The sequence below is a fragment of the Podarcis erhardii genome (genome assembly GCF_964252035.2).
Source record: "Podarcis erhardii genome assembly, chromosome: 2".
Lineage (NCBI taxonomy): Eukaryota > Metazoa > Chordata > Lepidosauria > Squamata > Lacertidae > Podarcis > Podarcis erhardii.
Window position 1 is genome coordinate 98662769 of NC_138498.1, and position 22932 is coordinate 98685700.

The 22932-nt window shown below is 41.9% G+C and overlaps 1 protein-coding gene and 1 long non-coding RNA gene across 7 annotated transcripts in view; one reads left to right on the forward strand and one right to left on the reverse strand.

The window, feature by feature from the left end:
* MITF (melanocyte inducing transcription factor) overlaps nucleotides 1-22932 on the reverse strand; it is a 135516-nt gene that overhangs the window by 33568 nt on the left and 79016 nt on the right. For 2 of the 6 annotated variants that reach the window (XM_081853280.1, XM_081853278.1), the window contains exon 2: nucleotides 8187-8433. In XM_081853280.1, the coding sequence (XP_081709406.1) occupies nucleotides 8187-8433 (247 nt within the window). Of the gene's footprint in view, nucleotides 1-8186; nucleotides 8434-21417; nucleotides 21566-22932 lie in introns of those variants that run through there. The other 4 variants (XM_081853283.1, XM_081853281.1, XM_081853282.1 and 1 more) reach the window with 4 other exon arrangements.
* On the forward strand, nucleotides 13956-21186 carry LOC309334810. The gene is made up of 3 exons (XR_014153281.1): nucleotides 13956-14722; nucleotides 16713-16761; nucleotides 19709-21186. It is a non-coding gene; the product is annotated as an uncharacterized lncRNA (long non-coding RNA).

Here is a 22932-nt window from a genome sequence, read left to right on the forward strand (position 1 = left end):
ACCGCCTTGGCTCCCTGTCAGGGGAAAAGGTGGGGTATAAATAAATATCATCATCATCAAAAGTCTTAGATATGCCTGGCTCCGTATTGCTCTCTAGCTGCTCCCACAGAGAAATGTCAGCGCAAAGTCCTACTGATTGTGCCTCCAATTCAGTACAATGGTACCTTGGTACTCGAACAGCTTGGCTCCCTAACAAATCAGCTCCCAAACGCCGCAAACCTGGAAGTGAGTGTGTGAACTTTTCAGAAGCCGGTCATGGCTTCCAATCGAGTGCAGGAAGCTCCTGCAGCCAATCGGAAGACGCGCCTTGGTTGTCGAACCGTTTCAGAAGTCAAACGGACTCCCGGAACGGATTAAGTTCAGGAACCAAGGTTCCACTGTACTCTACAGTTGTACTGAGGCTGCTTAAGTTGATGATTACTGGTGTCTTTCTTAAGAACCTGGCAATTCTTTTTGGACCAACTCATAAGGAGGAGTGGTTGCCTCAAGGGAACATTCTACACATTTCTGAATTAAGTATTGGGCATCTCTCAACTAAGACTCATTTTAACATACCGACCCTATTTGAAATGATCACAGTTGGAAACATTGACAGTGGAACTGAATAATTTTACCATTTGCACAATACAATGGGTGTTGATTAGCAAACCATTCTTAGCACAGAGCTTGGCATAGGATGCGGGCTTCTAATTCACCGTGTTATAAAGTACGTTAAGAGCAGTATCAGGTAAACGATAAGCCTGTAGACCAGGCATGGCCAAACTTGTTTTTGCACTACAGCTCCCATCATCCCTAGTTAACAGGACCAGTGGTCAGGGATGATGAGAATTGTAGTCCTAAAACAGCTGGAGGGCAAGGTTTGGCCATGCCTGCTGTAGACAGTAGGCAATCATCAGGGCTTGGATGAAGGGGGCCGACTGAGCTAGGGTATCCATCGCATAGCCTCTTGCACTGCACTGGTTTGAGAGCTGGGAACAGGGTTTGAAACGTCTGACTTCTGACCCAATGGAAATAGTCCCTGGAAAAGGTAAAAAAATGGAACCTTCTTCATATCATGTCTGGGTCCCCCAGACCATACTGGGGGTTTCAACAGGAATGAGAAGCCAGTGGAAAATCAAATGTGTATGTGTGTGCACCTTGTTCTTGGCACAGAGTTGGTAGTTGTACAACAGCGTTCTCTATAAATACTCTAGCTGGCATAGCATAGCCTCATTAACATACCTTTCCATAATCCCTGCATATCTTTTTTTTTTAAGGGGGGGGGAACACTACGTTCCACATGCTTGCATTCTTGGCGTGATGTAACCACCTCTGTAACTGGGATAAAGTCAGGTTTTCCTACCAAAGAGTCCCAAAGTTGATAGAAACATTAATTTGCTTCCTGATGAGATTTAAGGCAGCTCACAAATCTCTTTGCTAATCTTCTGTCTTTCAAAACAGAACAGTGCTTTTTTATTTAAAAAGAAAAAACACCACCAGGGATCACAACTGAAGACATTCTGGCACAGGAACCACAGCCTGGGGCCTGAGGGGGAGAAAGCTTTGCTCCTTACACACATTTTTGAAAACGTTCTCAGTTTAAAAAGAGAGAGCGCTTTCAACTTTGTCAAAATCCAAGCCCAAGTTCGGCTATAGCTGTCAGCCAAGGGTGTGCTGGACACTCCTTCAACATCTACATTTCATTATTCATAATTATTTATTTTAAATATCCAGGGGTTTTTTAATTTACAAAGCAAGAGCACATGTGTGTGCGTACACACACACACACACACACACACACACACACACAATCTCTTACCAGTGAAAATAGAACTAATCTGTGCTCAATAATTCTGCCTGGTATCAAATCGGTCCCAACAAGCTTGGTATTTGACTACACTGACTGGCAGAAGCTTGCCAGGGTTTCAGACAGGGGACATCCAAAGCCCAACCTGAAGATGCTGGGAACTGAAGCTGGGGCCTTCTGCTTGCAGAGCATGTCTTCCAAGGTGAGACTATGGTAAACCTAGTCCGGCATTAATTGTATGAATCGCAGAAGACAGGAAAACTAGGCTGTACACACTCTGCGCACACTTGCTCTACAGAAACATGGCAGTATACATTGTAAGGAAGACTAAGATGCCATAATGTGCTGCAAGCAGAGGAGGACAGGAGAATGGCCATGATATGCTATACATGAAACCCCCTGCTGCTGCTGCTCCACTTGTGGAATGGCTCTTGATCCAGCAGAAGCGCCCGCTAAGGTAAGAGGAAAGGAGACAATTTCCCCAGCACCCCATGGCACCTTCCACACTGGTTCCACAGCAAACCTCCAAAAAAGATCTGGGGAACGAGTCACAGCGCAAATCAGCAAATGTTGCTGCTGTTGTTAAACTTACTAGTCACCTAGGCAGTCCCCAAGCAACTGACATTGAAGGACACATGCATAAATACAATAGAAAAGAAAAATCAAATGAAAACATTTCATACGGCGTGTTAGAAAACAAAAATAAGTAACAGCCCCCATTCCATAACAGCGATAACTACATTGGCAGCATGGTGACAAACAAACCAAATCCTCCACCCAAATATAGGAATATAGGAAGCTGTCTTATACTGAGTCAAAACAAAACAAATTCCTTCCAGTAGCACCTTAAAGACCAACTAAGTCAGTTCTTGGTATGAGCTTTCGTGTGCATGCACACTTCTTCAGATACACAGTGTGCATGCACACGAAAGCTCATACCAAGAACTGACTTAGTTGGTCTTTAAGGTGCTACTGGAAGGAATTTGTTTTGTTTTGACTATGGCAGACCAACACGGCTACCTATCTGTAACTTATACTGAGTCAGACGGTAACGAATCCATCTAGCTCATGCCTGTCTACACCAGTGATGGCCAAACTTGCCCCCCCCAGCTGTTTTGGGACTACAACTCCCATCATCCCTAGCTAACAGGACCAGTGGTCAGGGATGATGGGAATTGTAGTCCCAAAACAGCTGGACGACCAAGTTTGGCCGTCACTGGTCTACCCTGACCGGCAATGGCTTCTCCAGGGTTTCCGATAGGGATCTCTCCCACTCCTACCTTGAGATGATGGGGATTAAACCTGGGACCTTCCGGTTGAAAAGCAGGTGCTCTGTTACAAACCACCATACAATACTCCCACCCACTGACCAGAAAATAAAAATACAAACTCAAATATCAGCAGCCCCCTTTCCCTAGCCCAGACATCCCTGACTCAGAATTCAGCCATGACAACACAACATTAGTTTGTTTGTTTTTCATCTCTCCATGTTAGTGGATACCTCTACTGGATCAAGTTGTTCCAGACACTGGATTTCACCCATAGTGAAGGGGTACACAGAGCAGGTAGTCCCAGACGATGCAAGCAATTTGTGGCCCTAATAATCTTCAGCTGCAAGATCCATAAGACTTTCTTGACATTTTCAGAAGTTCTCCAGTTTCAAAAGTCAAGTTTCTAGTGTTTATGGCAGCAAAACTATTTGACATGTGATAAGGAGACTACTGGATGGGAATACACTGTAACTGGAATGGGTTTTCCATCTTTTTAACTTCCTCCACTGATAACAATTTTAGTTTAGCATAGGAAATTTAGTTTCCTAAATTAATTTGGGAAATTCATTTATGAAACTGCATGCAGCACTAACTTAATATATTAACATTGCATACACAGAGACAAGATATGCAGCTTAGCTTCAGCAATCTAACACATTATGTTACTCTTGGGCCCTCACAAACTGTTCACCCATTGGGTTTCAAAACCAGATTCCTATCGCACTGTTGGAACACATACTTTTTGTTGGAGGAACTAGGCATTAACATTTGATCTCACTTGACTTTCAGAGTGTATTGATTAATTCAGCTATATAGTGGCTAAGGTTATGATCCAGGATGGAGTGGCATACAAAGGATGAACAAGTTAAATCAGTGATGATAGATTGGGCAAGAGATGTATGACATTACATAATGTTTGAGGATTAGGAAAGATTGTGGAAGAAAGGGGTTAAGTTCACTGCATGTACAATGTTAAAGGAAAATATAATGAAAATGATGTATAGATGGTATTTGACCCCTGTTAAACTAGCAAAGATGTATCATAATTGTGATAATCTATGTTGGAAATGTAAAAAAAAGAAGGTACTTTTTATTACATGTGATGGACCTGCCCCAAGGTGAAAGACTTCTGGGGAAAGATTTATAATGAATTGAAAAAAATGTTGAAATATACATTTATAAAGAAACCAGAGGCCTTTCTTCTTGGAATAACAGGTTTGGAATTGCACAAGAAAGATATTAAATTATTTTTGTATGCCACAACTGCTGCTTGAGTTTTATTAGCTAAGAAGTGGAAAATGCAAGAAGTACCAACTGTGAAAGAATGGCAGATGAAGATGATGGATTTTTCGGAGCTAGCCGACCTGACCGGAAGAGTCCGCGACCAGAAGGAGGAGGAATACCAGGAAGAATGTATGAAATTTAATGATTATTTAGTTAAATACATTAAGTTAAATTAATTGGAAAAAGCTTGCAATTACCAGATAGGCTTAGGATTTAAACAAGTTATGTGGTGAATTAATATGTTTAATGCTGAATTGGTAAAATAGAAAGATGTTAAGTGATTAAGTTAAATTTATAAGAACTTTGATTTGGAAAACCGTTAAAATGATATGCATTGAAATTCGACTAGGGGGATACGAGGAAGTCACTTAACAGTGTTAATAAGATTAGCTTTAATAAGGCTATGTTTTATGTTTGTTTCTTTATTTGTTTGTGTGTTTATAATTTTGTGAAAATCAATAAAAAAATTGAAGGGGAAAAAAGGTTATGATCCCGGAGGAGGGCCGGCCCACCCATGAGACAAGATGAGGCAACTGCCTCAGGCAGCAGGATCCACCAGAGTAGCAGATCCTGATGTCCATCTTTCTTTCCTCCCTTGTTCCTGATGTAGATCTTCCCTCACCCTTTCTTCCCTGGCGGGGAGGAGGGTGTCATTTTGGGGCCCACCTCAGGTGCCAAAATGTCTTGGCTAGGAAGTCCCCAGTTCAAATGATGAAGCCCCATTCTCTCAGACTCAGCTCCCACCTTGCAACAATCATGCCTCTTCCGAAGGTTTTCATTGTAATTATTAGAATTAGAGCCAATATGAAATTCTATTAAAAGAATTATTAAGTTCAAACTATGGTGGACCTTGGGGAGTGAAATATGACCCCCAAACCTCATATTATCTTGTCTATTGCAGCCACCATCTATTTCAAGATTTGGGAGCTACAATTTTGCTCCCCAACATCTTAGTGGCTGGAGGTTACTGTGCTTCTGTTTTCAGGATTCTCAGAGAGCAGGAATAATTGCCCTCAGGAATGCTCACACCAGTAATCTATGAAGAGTTTGGATTTGGATTTGATATCCCGCTTTATCACTACCCTAAGGAGTCTCAAAGCGGCTAACATTCTCCTTTCCCTTCCTCCCCCACAACAAACACTCTGTGAGGTGAGTGGGGCTGAGAGACTTCAGAGAAGTGTGACTGGCCCAAGGTCACCCAGCCGCTGCATGTGGAGGAGCGGAGACGCAAACCCGGTTCACCACATTACGAGACTACCGCTCTTAACCACTACACCACACCGGCTCCCATGAAAAGGAAACATGGTGGCCAACAACCAACCATAGCAATGTTGTGGTGCACCATTGCTACTGATGTTCACTGCAAATTTCACCACTTTTTGTATCCTTCCCAAATAGCCGAAAGTGCCCTAAGTTCTGGAGCCTGTAAACTAGGGAGATAAAATTAAGAAAACATTTTGGTTCAGATCTAATTCTAAATTGCACATGTCCATAAATTAGCACTCCTTCTAGTTGCATAGGATACAATCCAACACACATGATTACCTGGAAGCAAGTTCTATTGAATTCAATTGGACTTATTTCTTGGTAGACATGCATAGGACCTCCCTGTAGTGTTTCAATATTAAATTCATGCTGGGTGGACATATTGCTTATTGGATAGACAAATCACTTGGTGGTCTCGTCAGTTACAATTTACTCTTACTCAGCAAGAATTTACAACATTTCCTTCCCTACTTTGGCATAAGATCTGTCATAGTCAAGATCAGACTGATGGAGAAAGAGATGACAAACCATTTCAGATCAGAACTGACAGGCAGGCCCCTGCTGAATTCAAGAGAGTTCAAGGATTAACCGCAGGATTTTACGGTATAGAATTAAAACCTACATTAATCTAAAGTGTCTAATTATAGCTTCTGCACAAAGACTTTATGGTAACTATTTTCCAACTCTAAACAAATGAACTGCAAAGCTTTAAATCTCATGCACTGAGGTTGTTCACTTATGCACAAAAATATTCACACCCTCTAAAAGTTTTAATTTCAGACTCATGCTCTAGGGGGGTTATTGTTTTGCTGTTTTTGTTTTACTTATTTTCTTGTTTTTATCCTGTATTTTACTCTGTGAACTGCCCTGAGATCTTTTGATGAAGGGAGGCATATAAATCTCATAAATAAATAAATAAATAAATAGTCATTAGTTGCCGTCACTTCACTACAAGAAACGGACACAGCTCATACAGACCACACATGGAATGGAAATCAATGGTCAAGCTCATAACCTACATGCAACAAGTCCCCAATCCAATATCTGGCCTCTCCAGTTAAAAGGATTTTGGATAGCAAGACTTGAATTTTTATTTTATTTTTGTCTCTGGAGACCCTGTGGAGTGCAACACTGACCTATGTAGACCTATGGTCTGACACTGTATAAAACAGCTTCATTTGTTATGTTAATTTATTAAGGAGGTAGCCATTTTGGGAATGGACACCCTCTGGGGCAGCATTTTTTCAGAGCAGTGACAACATTCCCTCAAAATTCCAAGTTTGCCTGTTGGTGATCCCTGGTTTACAAAAAGGGGCACATTTTGCATTCCATCAAAATCTTATCCCACACATCTCACGTTCCAAGAATATGATCCTGTGCAGCCACCTTCTCAGACCTAATTCTACAAAGACATGTAGGGTCTACTACTGCAAATTCACCTGTGACCTTGCTTAGCCACCTAACATAACCAATGCCACTGCAACAGCCATTGCTAATATTTGTTAATGTGCTTTAAGTTGGGGGTGGAGAACATGTGAATTCCAGATGGTGCTGAACTACAATTCCCATCATGCCTGGCCACTAATGATACTTGCTGGGGCTGATGGGAGTTGTATTTTAGTAACAACTATAGAGCCACAGGTTCCCCCACCCCTGCTTTAACTGAAGTAGTCTCTCTGCATTTGCAAACTAAGCTTTACTTTTAAAGTGCCCAATTAACCATATTGTTGGAGAGCCATAGGCATTGCAGCACACATGTGGACACACAGCAGTGAAAATTACCCAACCATCAATTTAAGTGGGGAAAATACAGTTTATATATGTCGCAGGTGCAAAAGCAGGGGGGTAAAACTAACATCCAATTGCAGCATCTCTTCTGAATTTTGGAGTTACATAAATTATTTTCAAATTCTGAGTGTCGCTTAAAATTAATTGCGCTACTCTGCAGTAGCTGGTCTAACCCAACTCCGGTGAAGTGAAGAAGTCTGCATTTCTGTCTGTTCCAGATACAGATTCTCCCCAGTAATTAGGACACTGGATGAAGAAGGAGCACAAAAGCTACAAAAAGAAATGAAGTCATTTGAGCAAAAAAGGATTACTAGTGGCAAACAGCAAAAGACCGTATTCCAGATTAAGGCTTTCTGAAACAATCCTTTGTGCGGGATCTTTCCTAAGTTTCTGAACAAAGCTATTCACCGGTATTTTTTCTTAACGCTTATTGCACAGAAACCAGGAAACCTGAAAATGCAAGAATTCGGGTAAGTCCTTCTTTTTTTAAATGTCTGAAATTTGGGGGGCCATTTTTAAAACCGTGTGTTTCACATCCATTTTTTCAACTGAAGAAAAACTCACCATTTTTGTTCTTAAATGCTTTTGTTTTTCTAAAATGTAGCTTTCATTTCCCGGCCCTGGTTAGACTTACCTGAGGAAAAGCACAGCAGCTGCAAAAAGGGGATGGGCGATGAAATTGATCGCACTGTTATAGGTGAAACACTTTTAGAAACACTCGTGCTAATTGTATAGAGAGAGACAACCTTCTTAATGGAGCTCCAGAGCCCCACGTTGGAAACTTCACATACCTTGAGGACTTCCATTGGCACTTGAGTAGCAGGAGGGAGACTGGCTGGGAGGCTGACGTTGATGGCTGGTGTCTGACTCAGCGCCACTCTCTGCTGCATGAACTGGGCTGCTTGCTGTTTCTGTTGCTGCTCTCGGCGCTCCTGCTCCTGCATCTGCTCACGCATGAGCTGCTGTCGTAGCAAAATCCGTGATGTCATACTGGAGGAGCTTAGCGGGGGCTTCGAAGCTCCAGGGTGCTCAGAGCTGCTGGGGGGAAAACACCAGAAGACACAGATAGTTCCATTACTCATCAATTGCATTGGCTGGACTCGGTAGACTTGTACTGGGGGTGGGGGAGACCACATGCGCCAGGGGAAGGGAATCTTTGTCAAAGCATACATAGCACGGGCTGAGATTTTTAACTAGTTGCTCCGTCAGTGGATCTTAGCAGCCTGGTTATGTAAAATTCATACCTTTCCCTTTCAAGTTCAACTCTGAATGCATCGTTCAAAACTTAACGCACAGCTCTGATATGCCTAGTTAAATACTGCTGTGTGATAAGCACTCAAATGATTTTATAACCACTATAGTTTAGGTGCATGTCTCATAGAATCATTAGAATTGTATAGTTGGAAGGGACCCTGAGAAGCCTCCAGCCCAATCCTCTGCGATGCAGGAATCTCAGCTAAAGCATCCATGACATATATATAAATAAGTTTTATTTTTCTCTCCTTTCAAACAAGGTTCCTTTTTGTCAAAAAAGTCTGGTGGTGGAGCTAACCATTTCAAAACAATCAAATCAACTGTGCAATCCCTATACATGTCTACTACTAAAAAAAAGTTTGATTTCAAAGGAAACTGGGCATAGGACTGCACCCTAAATTACCGTTCTGGGTCCCTTGTTTTGATTGATTTCATGTAGTAAGGCAGAAATGCACCCTCACAGCTGATAAAATGACAAACATGGAAACTGCTTTTTATTATTAATATTCTGCAAGGGAGTTATTGCCTGAGAAAGCACATGGACTCTGCATGTATTTCTGGGTCATGGCCAATCACCACGAGCATATTTTTGACCTTTAGATACTTCTTAAACAACAACACAATCCTAGGACTATTGTAAATATTTCAGCCTAAATCTCTTAAAAGACCTCCAAGAAACAAGCACACAAGTGTATTCTGGTCTAAATTTAATCTGCTGGCATACTGCATCAAAGCATATAAAAATGGAAGTAACCCAGTACCACACATTGATTCCACAGCATGTAATCAAAGAAGCTGATTGCCACTTATGTGAAGGGGAGAAGTTGTGGGGTGACTTTTCACTCACTGAACTTGAAAGTGAGTTTAAGTCTACAGTCAAACCTTGGTTCCCAAATGCCTCCGTTTTGGAACGTTTCAGCTCCTGAACACCACAAACCCAAAAGTAAGTGTTATGGTTTCCAAATGTATTTTGGAAGCCAAAAGTCTGACACGGCTTCCGCTTGAGTGCAGGAAGCTCCTGCAGCCAATCAGAAGCGATGCCTCAGTTGTCGAACATTTTGGAAGCCGAATGGGCTTCCGGACGGATTACGTTCAACAACCAAGGTTTGACTTTGTGTGTGTGTGTGTGAGAGAGAGAGAGAGAATCCTTTATTGCGGTCTGGAGTTCATACCGATAAGAGATAAAGTATCAATAGACTGCCCACCCCTAATATATATATGCAATTAAAATAGAAATTTAAATAAGGGAGTTTTCAGAAGTGAACATTAGGTGAGCATTTCCACCTCTGCAAAAAATGAAGTTCAGCCTATGGTTCCCTTTTAATCAGTACAGTGGTACCTCGGGTTAAAGACGCTTCAGGTTACAGACTCTGCTAACCCAGAAACAGTACCTTGGGTTAAGAACTTTGCTTCAGGATGAGAACAGAAATCGTGCACCGATGGCGCTGCGGCAGCGGGAGGCCCCATTAGGTAAAGTGGTACCTCAGGTTAAGAAGAGTTTCAGGTTTAGAACGGACCTCCGGAAAAAATTAAGTACTTAACCCGAGGTACCACTGTAATCACTTCCAGGGAACCATACAAATTTCTCAGCAAAGGTAGGTAATATTAAGGACCTCCATGGATTCTATCCCTATAGATTTTGCTATTGAAAACAAATTAGGATTCATTTCTAGGAGGGAAAAGTTGTGTATGTTTTGAGAAAAACCCCAAATAGGGACAGAAATTGTTAAGAGTGCCCCACTAGGCATAAAAGATGGACAAACAGAGCAAAGTCTCATCCTCCCCAGTTAACATCCAGAGCTGTACATTATTAACATATCTAAATAAGCGTATTTTCATTCTTCATGTCAATAATCTGTAGTTTGAAATGTGAGTATTTTAAGACCAAAAAAAGGTTTAAACCCACATTTCAGACCGAACTATTTTTTCCCCTCCAACATCCCGCCGCCCAAAAGGATGGGGGTAGGGGTGGAGAATGATGACCATCTTGCTGTTTCAGGCCTGTCAGGTTGAAACATTCCCAGGGAGACTGATCCTTTTGATAAAACAAGAGAAAAAACCTTTGCGGTGAAACTAATGCAGCTGCGGAATAATCGCACTAATTAGCTGCTCAAGAGAAGTCACTGACTGTGATACTCACAGAGAAAAGGGAATACTTTCAATTAAGGGCGAAGTGTTCTCATATCCTACAATGCATCACAGGGAATCCCTAACTTTTTAGTAGGAAAGTTCATACCTTGGGTAAACAGCTACTAATTTTCATCAAAAGGAAAGAATTGGAACAGAGAATGCTATACAAATCCCCCAACAAGTACCATCTTCTTGTATCTAGCCCAGGGCGGGATGGGGAGAAAAATATGTTGCTTAATTTTACGTTAATGTTTACAGAGTGACAGATCTAGCGTCATCACCTAGCTCAGCCTTTCCCAACCTTGGGTTGGCCCTGCTCCCCATTCTGGCCCTGCTCCCCATTCTGCTGTCAGGTTCCTTCCATTAGTGGGCAAAGAGCATGACATCACCTTATGAAAGCTAAATGAATTTACCTTAGCTTTCATAAGGTAAATATATAATATATACAGTAAGGTAAATATAATAATATGGAAACTAGCTTCAACACTTCCCAAACCTATGACAGATGTTTAGGTGGTTGGGGCCAACTGAATACCCAAGGTAAATACTACCAAATTTCACATTCTACTGTCAGTGGAATAGACTCCCTTGGAAGTCTCCCCCCACCCTCTTTTTCACAGAACTGGGTGAAATTTACAGGCATAATAGCCCTGACAGCCTGCCACACAAATAAGCCCAAAATTATTTTGCTAGACATATTTTAATGAATAAATACATAAAAGAAGCATCTATAACTTCAGCAGAATGGTATTGAAATTGAAGGTGTGTTAGACCCCTTCCGAGAAGATGGATCCTGACAAATTTCAGAACTGGGGACCCTTGAACCAACCCTGCTTTACCTTGGACAAGAACAGAATCCCTCTAAGGCGCCCCACTTCCGTTCAGGATTTGGGATTTGTCAGAATACTCTGCACACGCTGAGTTATGCACTGTAGTTATTGAGGCTGGTGATTAGCGGCAAGCATCAATGCGCAAGAGGCCTCAGGTTTTTAACTCTACATATAAGATTTTATGATTGCTACCCTCCCTGTTAAGTGTGTGTTCTGTAATATGGTGGGCCCACAACTTATGCTCACTTTACATACATGATCACAACCTTAATGTGCGGGGCAGGTGTGTTTCTGTGTAGATAAATAAATGGAGAGTGGGGAAAACCCACCATTGCCTGCTCTCCAATTATTTATTTTCCTCACATCACTCAGTTGGTTAGAGTGTGGTGCTGATAATGCCAAGGTCATGGCACCCTCCCTGTGGAAAACCCTCCCTTCAGATGCCTAGGAGATAAAGAACCACCCAACTTTTAGAAGACATCTACCGGGAAGTTTTTAATGCTTGATGTTTTACTATGTTTTAATATATGCTTTAGGGACGCGGGTGGCGCTGTGGGTTAAACCACAGAGCCTAGAGCTTGCCGATCAGAAGGTCTACAGTTTGAATCCCCGCGACAGGGTGAGCTCCCGTTGCTCGGTCCCTGTTCTTGCCAACCTAGCAGTTCGAAAGCACACAGTGCAAGTAGATAAATAGGTACCGCTCTGGCGGGAAGGTAAGCAGCATTTCCGTGCGCTGCTCTGGTTTGCTCTGGCCACATGTACGCTGGCTCCCTCGGCCACTAAAGTGAGATGAGCGTCGGAACCCCAGAGTAATCCGCGACTGGACCTAACGGTCAGGGGCCCCTTTACCTTTACCTTTACCTTTAATATATGCTGTAAGCTGCCCAGAGTGGCTGGGGAAACCCAGACAGGTGGGTGGGGTATAAATAATAAAATGATTATTCATATTATAAGGTTGCAGGTTCAATCTCTTTATGGGACAGCTGCATATTCCTTCATTGCAGAGGGCTAGACTAGATCCCTCCCAAGTCTACAATTTTAGGGTTCTACCTGCACACCCATTGGGTTTTCCTTGCTTACAGGGCTCTTGGAAGGAGGTGCAAGGGCTCTGGGTGTGTCCCACAACCTTTCCAGAGCCCAATACACAGCCCTTCACCTTCTGGAGGGGGGGTGCCCACTATTTTGCTTTTGTGCACAGAGCCCCAGAACCAAACCCTCACATAAGTGGCGGGCCAACTGTACTTCAACTCAAAGCGCCGCCTGAAGCCTCCAGGACTAAAATTTTTTAAAAAGCTCTAGATAGTCAGACAGACATATGCTAAACCAGGGCATCAGGTTGCAACACTTTCTTAGGACCTTGTATTTTGACTGGAGGTTGCACTTTTTTCAAGATCTTCCGTGCATGCAAAAGGCTGTATTATGCAACTGTTTTAACACACATAAGTGCATGTGCCTGAGCACACATGCCTCTCATCATCAAAATCACAGACCTGGAGAGTAAACTGGCAACGGGGGAGAGACTAAGTTGATTATAAAATGTTCTGCTCATCTTTGGTAGTAAGGAAAGAGCCAGAAACAGATTTAGCACAGACAGAATTTGAGATAAGCATAATGTTGCTTTTATTCATGCACATAATGTGGAGTATTCCGTTACCACGTGGGCATAAAGAGCATTCATTAGGTGTGAAACTCTGAAGTGGAGAGACATTCCGTTCCCATTCCATTTTCCAGCTACTGCCAACAATCCCCCCGGCACTGCTCCACCCACCTCAAAAATTAATTTTGGGCTAAAACATTCCCGGTTCAAGCCAGGTCTCCTTTGGCAAGCAAAACAGATTCGCATAAACCAGGACTGTATTCATATGTCCTAATAAAAGCTGCACACTCACATTGTATAATCTCCTGGCCAGAAAAAAAATAGAGCCTTTAAGTTTGAAATTAATAGATCAATTATTTAAAAAAATGCCATCTGCATTACACATCGAACCATTTGCCAATATTTGGATAAAGAAAGCCACAGTAGTAACAGGTTTGCTAGGGAACTGGCAGAGCTTGGCCTTTGCTTGGGACTCTCATGTCAATCAAACCCTCTGACATTAAGCATTCTAGTAACACCACAGTATTATGTGGCTCCTGCTACTGGCTAAACTGGGTGGGGTGGCGTGGGGACAAAAGACAAGAAGCAATGATGAACCTCAGGAAATACTGCATTGCACTACTAAAAGATCTGTCTGCATCTTTTAAAAGTACAGTATACAAAGTATATAAGTATAAACAGTATTTATTGGGGTGGCAAGTTGTTCTAAAAGTATCTATTCTGCAGTTGCATATTCCACTCACTTTCCTTCCATCTGGGGGTTATACTGCGGCCTTCAAGTTAGTCAAAAAGAAAGAAAGAGAAAAAAAGTCTGAGTAAATTAAAATGCATACAGTTGTGAACTCTTGAAGTTCTTAAACCTTCCAGCCGCGGTTACACGAAAGCAAGTCTGTCATAGGACGCATTAATGTAAACATCCTGCTCCCCAAAAAGCACAGGTCTAAATTGCATTCCCAGCTCTGAACAAAAGCCGAAAGCTTTCACTAAGGAAGATTTATCTCTGTGTTGCTTGAAGGGCTGTGTGTGTGTTTTAACCTATTTGGCTTGATGCGCTATAGAGATGTCTATTGTTACATCTAGTGTACAAAAGAACTAGATTAGTTTGGAATGTGAAGGGATGAAAGGATTAAAATGCGCCCTTCTGTTCCTCGCTACCCCCCCACCCCCAAATATCCAGCCAATCTAAAGCTAATCTTCAGGCTACTGCTTCGAGTTCCCAAAGCTTTTGCCATTTATGCTTCCAACAAGCAACAGGAAAATATGAACCACTGATTCATAGTCAAACAAGTGGCACTGGGGAAGAGTTCTGTTCTGAAAGCACAGTGCACCAGCACAGATGCATGCTGGAAGCCCTGTTCATCTCCACGTGCAAAAGATCGAGAACAGAGCCTTGAATGGGACAAATAAAGTGATGGTTCTCCTGCTGTACCTCATACTGAAAGAACGTATCTATCTCAGCTACTTAGTAGACATCAATATGGTGCCTTCAACTGAATTCTGTTGGGGGTTTTCTCAGGTAAGCAACTTATCAAACATCACTTAAGGTAAATTCCGCCTGAGGGTTTAGTCACTGCTGTTTTACTAAAGGTAGGAGGAGGACAAAATGGTGAACTGATGGTGCAGGGCAAGTTGAAATAGTAATAACAGAGCTTTCAAGAGTTGAGCAATGCACCCCTCTCGCTAAAATTAATGAAGCAGCATTATTCAGCCAAGATGAGACACCAGTCAAATGTTTTAAGTGTCTGGGAACAGCATAACACGGCCTAAATAATCTTCTGATTAAAGACAGCTGTCTAAGAAGTCCAGTGGTAAGTGAAGTAAAAAAAACTTTTAATGTATCTGCTAGCTGATTCATATTTGTTGGGATGGAAAGGGGCTGCAGTTACATACAGTCCACACACAGAGAGAGGGTGCAATCCAGGTAAAATTAGGAGTTCATACTACGTCCCAGTGAAAAACTATGGCATAGTTGAATGAGGTTAAATCCAACCAATTTGAATTTGTTTAGGGTTGATTAAAGCTTCTGCATTGTATAAACAATTTATTTTGTAAGTGAAGGAATCCATATGAAGACACAGGGATCAAACTACCAAATGATAAGATGGGAGCTTTATAATTCTTTTCTCCACTTTCCTTCTTAAACAAGAGGAGCTTGAGCATTCTGCAAGCCTGAGCAGAGGAAGGTAGATTTGGGAGAGACTGCTTAAATCTCCCCTCCTTGAATGTGTTCAGAATTGCTGTTTCCAAACTGTTTTCTAATGTGTTTTCTAACGAGTAATTTGGAAGGAAGGAAGGAAGAATCTAGGGCAAATCTCCACTGACGTTGCTTTCCAAAAACATTATCAGATGCCCACCTCCATGGATACGTCCCTCAAAGGGTAAACCATGTTGCACAGTTCACAACTTTGTCACTTCCCAATAACTGCACTGAGATTAGAAGGGCCACCATTCAGGGGTAGACCATATGCTTTGAATGCCCCTGACACAACCCCTGGTAACTTTGCAGGGCCATGGGGCGGGCAGGGGCAAGAGAAGGTCCCAGATCTAATCACACAGTGTAGAACTTTGGTTGCCTTCAACTCTGCCACCCCTCCTCTTCTTCACAATGGTTGCAGCGGCGTCCCCTCCTTTCCCCGTTTGGTTTGCTTCTCTCTCTCTCTTTGCTACGCTTTCTGCCCCCCCCCATCCCACTTTTTGGCAGTAACAGCAGCTGTGGCAGTATGGTCCTGTTCCTCAACTTCCCTGCTTCTTGGCTCACTCTAGAAAGGGAGGTTTGGAGAGCATCTCTGGGAGGCAGCCCCCCTACCCAGTGCATCAATCCTACTTCCTATGCAAGGGACAGTCCTGTATCTCTAAGGTATATTAGGGAGTATCGCCCATCTGAAATCCCAGAGAGCCAGTGCCACTATTAGGGTTGCCATAAGCCATCAAGAACTGCATCTGGGCAGGAACCCCTTTAATGTCAGGAAATTTTGTCTCTGGAGATTTTTGTGATTTGGGGGGGGGGCTCTAAAACTCATTTTTTTGGGGGGGACCACTTTACTTAAAAAAGCTCATCGACTTTTCTGTCTGTACAGTGGTACCTCGGGTTACAGTCGCTTCAGGTTAGACGCTTCAGGTTACAGACTCCGCTAACCCAGAAATAGTACCTCGGGTTAAGAACTTTGCTTCAGGTTGAGAACAGAAATCGCGGGGTGGCGGCAGCGGGAGGCCCCATTAGCTAAAGTGGTACCTCAGGTTAAGAACAGTTTCAGGTTAAGAACGGACCTCCAGAACGAATTAAGTTCTTAACCTGAGGTACCACTGTATTATCACTTTCTGAAATATGGCCACCTTAATCACTATAGGCAATACAGCACCGAGCTATATGGCCCAATGGTCTGACTCTGTATAAAGTGGCTTCCAATATGTTCAGCCTGGAATCATTCTTAATAAATGGATCGCTAACTTGTTTCTACATGAAATCATAACCCTTTAATAACGTTGCATTGTTTCATTGTTCGTAGAGGCAGAAATGAACTTTTAAATGGTTGTAAGGAGCAAGTCCTCTCACTGGTAAGTAAATACTTCAGAATCATTATCTACTAGTCATTCCTACCCCCTTTAACCAGAAATGTAACAAACCCTGATTTGTAAATTGTGCACTAACTGTAAATAGTATTATTAGTGTCTACTGTTGGAATACCCATAGAATACCCTGTAAAACATAATAATGGAAGCAGTTTAGAAGAGTCAATACATTTGTAGTCGACAATACACAACAACACACGCCAGTGTTTTTCTTCTTATATCTATTGTAACATTTTGTGCTTCATCCCTAAACTTAACAATTGATTGCAGGCTGTACTGAAACTGGATTCAACCGTCCTGTTAGCTGGCATGATCTAAACTAGAGCCATTTAGAAAACAACAATTTTGCATTCAACTTTGTCATTTGCTGCCACGGATAGAACAATAAACCTGGCAAAAATTGTTTTTATACACGGAATGATAAATACATGCACTATTGATAATAGCTGCTGTGCGGCAAGTATCCCACAGAATATAGGATCAAAACACCTGATAGAATAACCCAGATGCTCTGGAAAGCCTCAACAGTTAGGATAAAAAATCACAAGCCTCAACTTCCGTGCCGGGATAAAGTTTTTGCAGAATTGCAATAGGTGCCCCAGAATGAGACAGCAGCAAGGAAATCCAACTGTTATTTCCACTCAGCTAGACTTTAAGGCGAAAATGACCCAGACCTGGGTATATAGCATGCAGGACTGGCATGTATAACAAGACTTTCATTTTAGAGATTAAGGGCCAGGAATCAGGATGATTTGCGGCTTCTCTTAGTTAAAAAAAAAGAAAAAAGATTTGTGATGTGCAAGTGATGGACAGGGTATTTCTTTTGAAAAGGATAGATCAAAACAATGTGCCCTTCATGTACAGGTCTGCATCCTTCATCATTTCATTTGAATGGTTGGTACTAGGGGTGAAGGAGGACTTTGTTTTGTTCAGGATTTAAATGTGAACCTCACCTACCCAAACACTACGTGAAATGAAACACAGCTATCCCTTCTATATTCACGGTCTTCCAGCTTTTGTTGCGCAGCTCTCCAAGTCGAAAATGTGTACAAAAATATGTACCCATATGTGAAAACTCTGCATAAAAATGCACATAATAGTGAAAATGACACAAATGTTCGAAGAAATTGCTTGCAAAAAATGTGCATATTAAGAAAAGCTATATGCAAAAGAGTGTGTGTGTGTGTGTGTGTATTCAGAGAAATCTGTACTAAACTGCTGGTGAATTTTCACTTTTTTAAAAGAAATAAATCACAAACTGATACAGAAATTAACAAATCACAAACTGATACAGAAAGAGATGAACTTAAGACTGATCCATCCCTAGTTAGTAGTCATACTTTTTATTATGTTTAGCATGTTTAGCCTGTTACAATCCATCTGTTTCCCCAAAACATGAAAATGAGCTCATGTGTAAATAGTCACTTGCTAGGCTGCTTATGACAAACAAGAGGTCATCTCAAGCAGCAGGAAATTTTTGCTGAATTTTTTTCATGTCATGAAGTGTGATAGAAGAGCATTCATGTGGGCTTGTACATTTTATATGCTAGTTGTAATAGATGCCAATTGGAGAGAATAGTTTCACACTGAAAGAACTTTGAACAGAATTCAACAAGCTTAGTATGAATCAACAGTGTGATGCCGCAGCAAAAATTAAAAACTAAAAACTAATGTTATTCTAGGATTATTTCCCTGTTTTCTGTCTTGGTCAGACCACACCTGGACTACTGTGCTCAGTTCTGGACACCACAGTTTAAGAAGGATATTGAAAAGCTAGAACGTGTACAGAGGAGGGCAACCAAGATGATCAAGGGTCTAGAAACCAACCAAGCCTTATGAAGAACGGTTGAGGGAGTTGGGTATGATTAGCATGGAGAAGAACAGACTGAAGTGATATGTTAGCCATCTTCAAATATCTAAAGGGTTGTCACATGGAATACAGTGCAAGCTTGTCTCCTCCTCCACCAGAGGGTAGGACCCAAGCCAATGGATTCAAATTACATGAATTATTATTACATAGTAGTAGTAGTAGTAGTAGTAATTTCCCCAGCCACTCTGGGCGGCATCCAACAGAATATTAAAATACAATAATCTATTAAACATTAAAAGCTTCCCTAAACAGGGCTGCCTTCAGATGTCTTCTAAAAGTCTGGTAGTTGTTCTTCTCTTTGACATCTGGTGCGAGGGTGTTCCACAGGGCAGGTGCCACTACCAAGAAGGCCCTCTGCCTGGTTCCCTGTAACTCGCAGTGAGGGAACCGCCAGAAGGCCCTCGGTGCTGGACCTCAGTGTCCGGGCAGAACGATGGGGGTGGAGACACTCCTTCAGGTATACTGGACCAAAGCCATTTAGTGCTTTAAAGGTCAGCACCAACACTTTGAATTATGCTTGGAAACGTACTGGGAAACTAAACATTCGGAAGACCTTTCTGACAGTAAGAGCTGTTCAACAGTGGAATAGAATACCTCAGAAGGTGGCAAACTCTCATTCACTAAAGAGTTGAATGGTCACCTGCCATTTAGCTGTGATCTTGCTTTGCAGGGGTTGGACTAGTTGACCATTTCAATTCTACAATTCTATGATTCTAAGTTGTTGCACGCACAGAATGAGATCTGCTTGCACAACAATGCTCTTTTCCTCACCTCTCCACCCCCTAAATCTGCTCTCGAGGGTTCTGCTCTGACACATCACCTTGGTGTGTCATCCAGTCCTAGAATATTGACCTGAGACAAACTCTCTCCAGTTTCAAGACAAGCCAACTTTGAACCATAATCAGAATCAGAAGAATCTTTATTTTCATCAGCCACTAGCCATAGCAATAAAATAAAAATGTACTGAAGATGGAGGTAAAAACTTAACTATACAAAATACATTCCAGAGGTTTACATCAATCAAATAATAAAACTTATGCTAATCCCCCCCCCTTTTTGCAGTTTTTGCTGTCACCTGATTATCTTGATCTGCTAGAAGAAAGGACATAGAAGCAATGGTTGAGCGACCTGTGACTATACAGCTGCAAATAAAAGTTTTAAATGTGTTGTAATGTGCAATCATACAAATGTGACACTAGATGGCGATAGTGCGCTATGCCAAATTCAATGTATTTTTTTCAAAACCTTTTATAAAAAAGCATTTTCACAGCTTTTTTTATATGTGTGTAGAGCGGTAATAACCTCACTCCTCGAATATTTATAAGGAGCGCAGGCTAGAAGCACACGAGCTACTGATTCAATACTGCCACCTACACATGGCACAAATGTATGTTTCCAGCAGAATTTTTGGAAATCAACCCTCAAGTACAGCTGAAGGCAGCACATTTAATCTTGCATTAAGTGAAAGAGCATCTGAACTTTGGAATTGTTAAATTTTGCAAACAGGGTGCCAATGTATCAGTTGAACCGTTGGTCACGAATCCAGTTTGTGTAACCAACCAGTGTGTTTATGTGTGCATGCACAGTCACACACTCACAATGCCCTTTGAATGCTCCCATGGTGATCAAGTTTAAAGCTATTTTTTTAAAAAAATCTACCATCTGCTAAACAATTGCAAGCATTTAGTATTTTTCCATTTCCCCTCCTTCCTGCCTTTAAAACACACCTTCACAAGCTGCTAAGCAATAAAGCTTTTGCTACTCTAATGAGAGCCTTCCTCATGACCCAAGAATGTTCACTAAATAATTATTAAACTCTGGAGGTGTGGGTTTGGTTTGTTTTTTGCCCAAGTCGCAATTCAATAAAATGCTGCAGGTTGATTTGCTTCAATGCTTCATTCTCTTTTCGGGACTGGTGGGATATGTTTCACCAAGAGCTACACAACAAGCAACCGCTGAAAAATTCCTACGAGCCAGACCTGTAGGAGATTACTTTCCTACTGACTGGTAAGCAATCCACCACCAACTTTGCTGTTTCCCCCACTGTTTTTACAGCCCCATACATTGAGCTACCACTCAGAAGTTTATTTCTTGAACCACAAAAGTTGGTTCAAGAGCAGCACTGGACAGAGAACCCCGAAGATCAGACCCTAAGAGTCTGGCACTCCTCTGCTTCCAAACCTCATAATGAAATGTGCCACTGCTTTACTTTTTGTCTGTTACACCAGTGATAATAGATATGTTAACTGCAACAAGGCAATGCCAACTGCAATTGTGTGTTTTTAAGAAAAAAGATTTTGCAGCTAAAAATACCTCAAGTTAAAAATAAAACCGTATTATTCTGTAGTCTTCCTCATCCAGAAAATATATATTCACACAACTCCTAAAGGAGATGCATTTGACATCAGAAAGTCCACAATGTGTTTCAAATTCAGTGTTTTGCTGGGATGTAAATTCATATTACTTTAACAACAAGAAAGCCACGAAAAAGATATATCACTTATCTGTTCTCCACATTTTAAGTTATTATCATTATCTTGCTCAGGCAGACACAGCTGCTGTGCCTTTTAGATAGCAAGAAGCTGAAGCAGCACAGTAGGTTTAATCTCTCATAATGTTCCTTTTTAAGTTTATGTGTGTGTGTGTGTGTGTGTATATATATATATATATATATATATATATATATATATATATACACACACACACACACATACTTATCGCCATGTTAAAACAGAGAGCTCTTTGCCCCCCTCAAATGAAGTGTCACTTACAGATAGCGGCTTTGAAAGGAGCAAGGAATGAACATCGGGATTCTAAGAGCTTCCATCTTCCCCCCCCTTCCTGTTTAAGGTGCTCTGCAAAGCCCTTGGAGAAGAGTCAAAGTCAAAGCAAGTCCTGGCACTGGATGTGTCACTAGGGGTGGCTCTTGATAAAGGCCATGGCAACTCCAATCCAAACACAGCTCAGTGCTGAAATGGTGCCCTGGTGTCTCTGCATTAGCAGACCTGTTTAATCCAGCACCTACCTGCATAATGTGAGACACACACACAGAGAGAGAGAGAGAGAGAGAGAGTGCGCACTTCGTTTTACCAGTGGAGGGAGATGTTGGCTTGGGGAGAGAAAGTGAAGGAACTTGTAGAAGTGAGAAGGCATCCAGCTGAAGACAGGATGCTATTTCAGCTGCTTGTTTTGTTCTCCTGAGCTACTGCACAATACATAGCACCATATGGTCTGGATGACTGATATCTTTGGGTCTCTTTATGGTGTGACACACACACACACACACACACACACACACACAGTGGTACCTCGGGTTAAGAACTTAATTCGAGGTCTGTTCTTAACCTGAAACTGTTCTCAACCTGAGGTACCATTTTAGCTAATGGGGCCTCCCACTGCCACCGCACGATTTCTGTTCTCATCCTGAAGCAAAGTTCTTAACCCGAGGTACTATTTTCTGGGTTAGCAGAGTCTATAACCTGAAGCGTCTGTAACCCGAGGTACCGTGTGTGTGTGTGTGTGTGTGTATCACCATATTCTTTATGGTGTGTGTGAGAGAGAGATCTATCTCTATCATCCATCATCTATCACCTAACATGTATCACCTATCATCTCTCTCTCTCTCTCTCTCTCTCTCTCTCTCTCTCTAAAGAAAGAGACCCAAAGATGTCATCCAGACCATACAGTGACACACCAGGTGTGAAGCACCTAGGCATACACTACTCAGGACTTCTTAAAAATCAATTGACTTTAGCAACGTGGGTGAGAGATAGCATCTGAAAAACACGTGTCAACATTTTACTGCATTCACCTGTGCTTCAGTGCAGCAAGACCAAATAGATACCGGCACAGTTTTCACACGACACTGGGGTTTGTTCTCACAATTCCTGCAAGCAGTGCTTTAAGAACCCAGTTTACTTTATGGTAACCCAATTATTGCGACATGGCTGTGGATCTCACTACATTTTGTGGAAATGCTATATTAAGCTATACCCTTGATTGTTGGTTAATGAATCTTGAGTATTCTTGCAAACATTAATAATTATTTGAATCCCCAATCCATACTCTGGAGCAGCCTTTCTCAACCTGTGGGTCCCCAGATGTTGTTGAACTACAACTCCCACCACCCCTAGCTAGCAAGGCCAGAGCTCAGGGATGATGGGAGTTGTAGTCCAACAACATCTGGGTACCCACAGGTGGAGGGTCTTGGCAAAGTGGGAGAAGTCAATTCTTTCATTTCTCTTGTCTAGGCCAAGGAAGTAGCCAACCTTCCTCAGTAGGTGGGG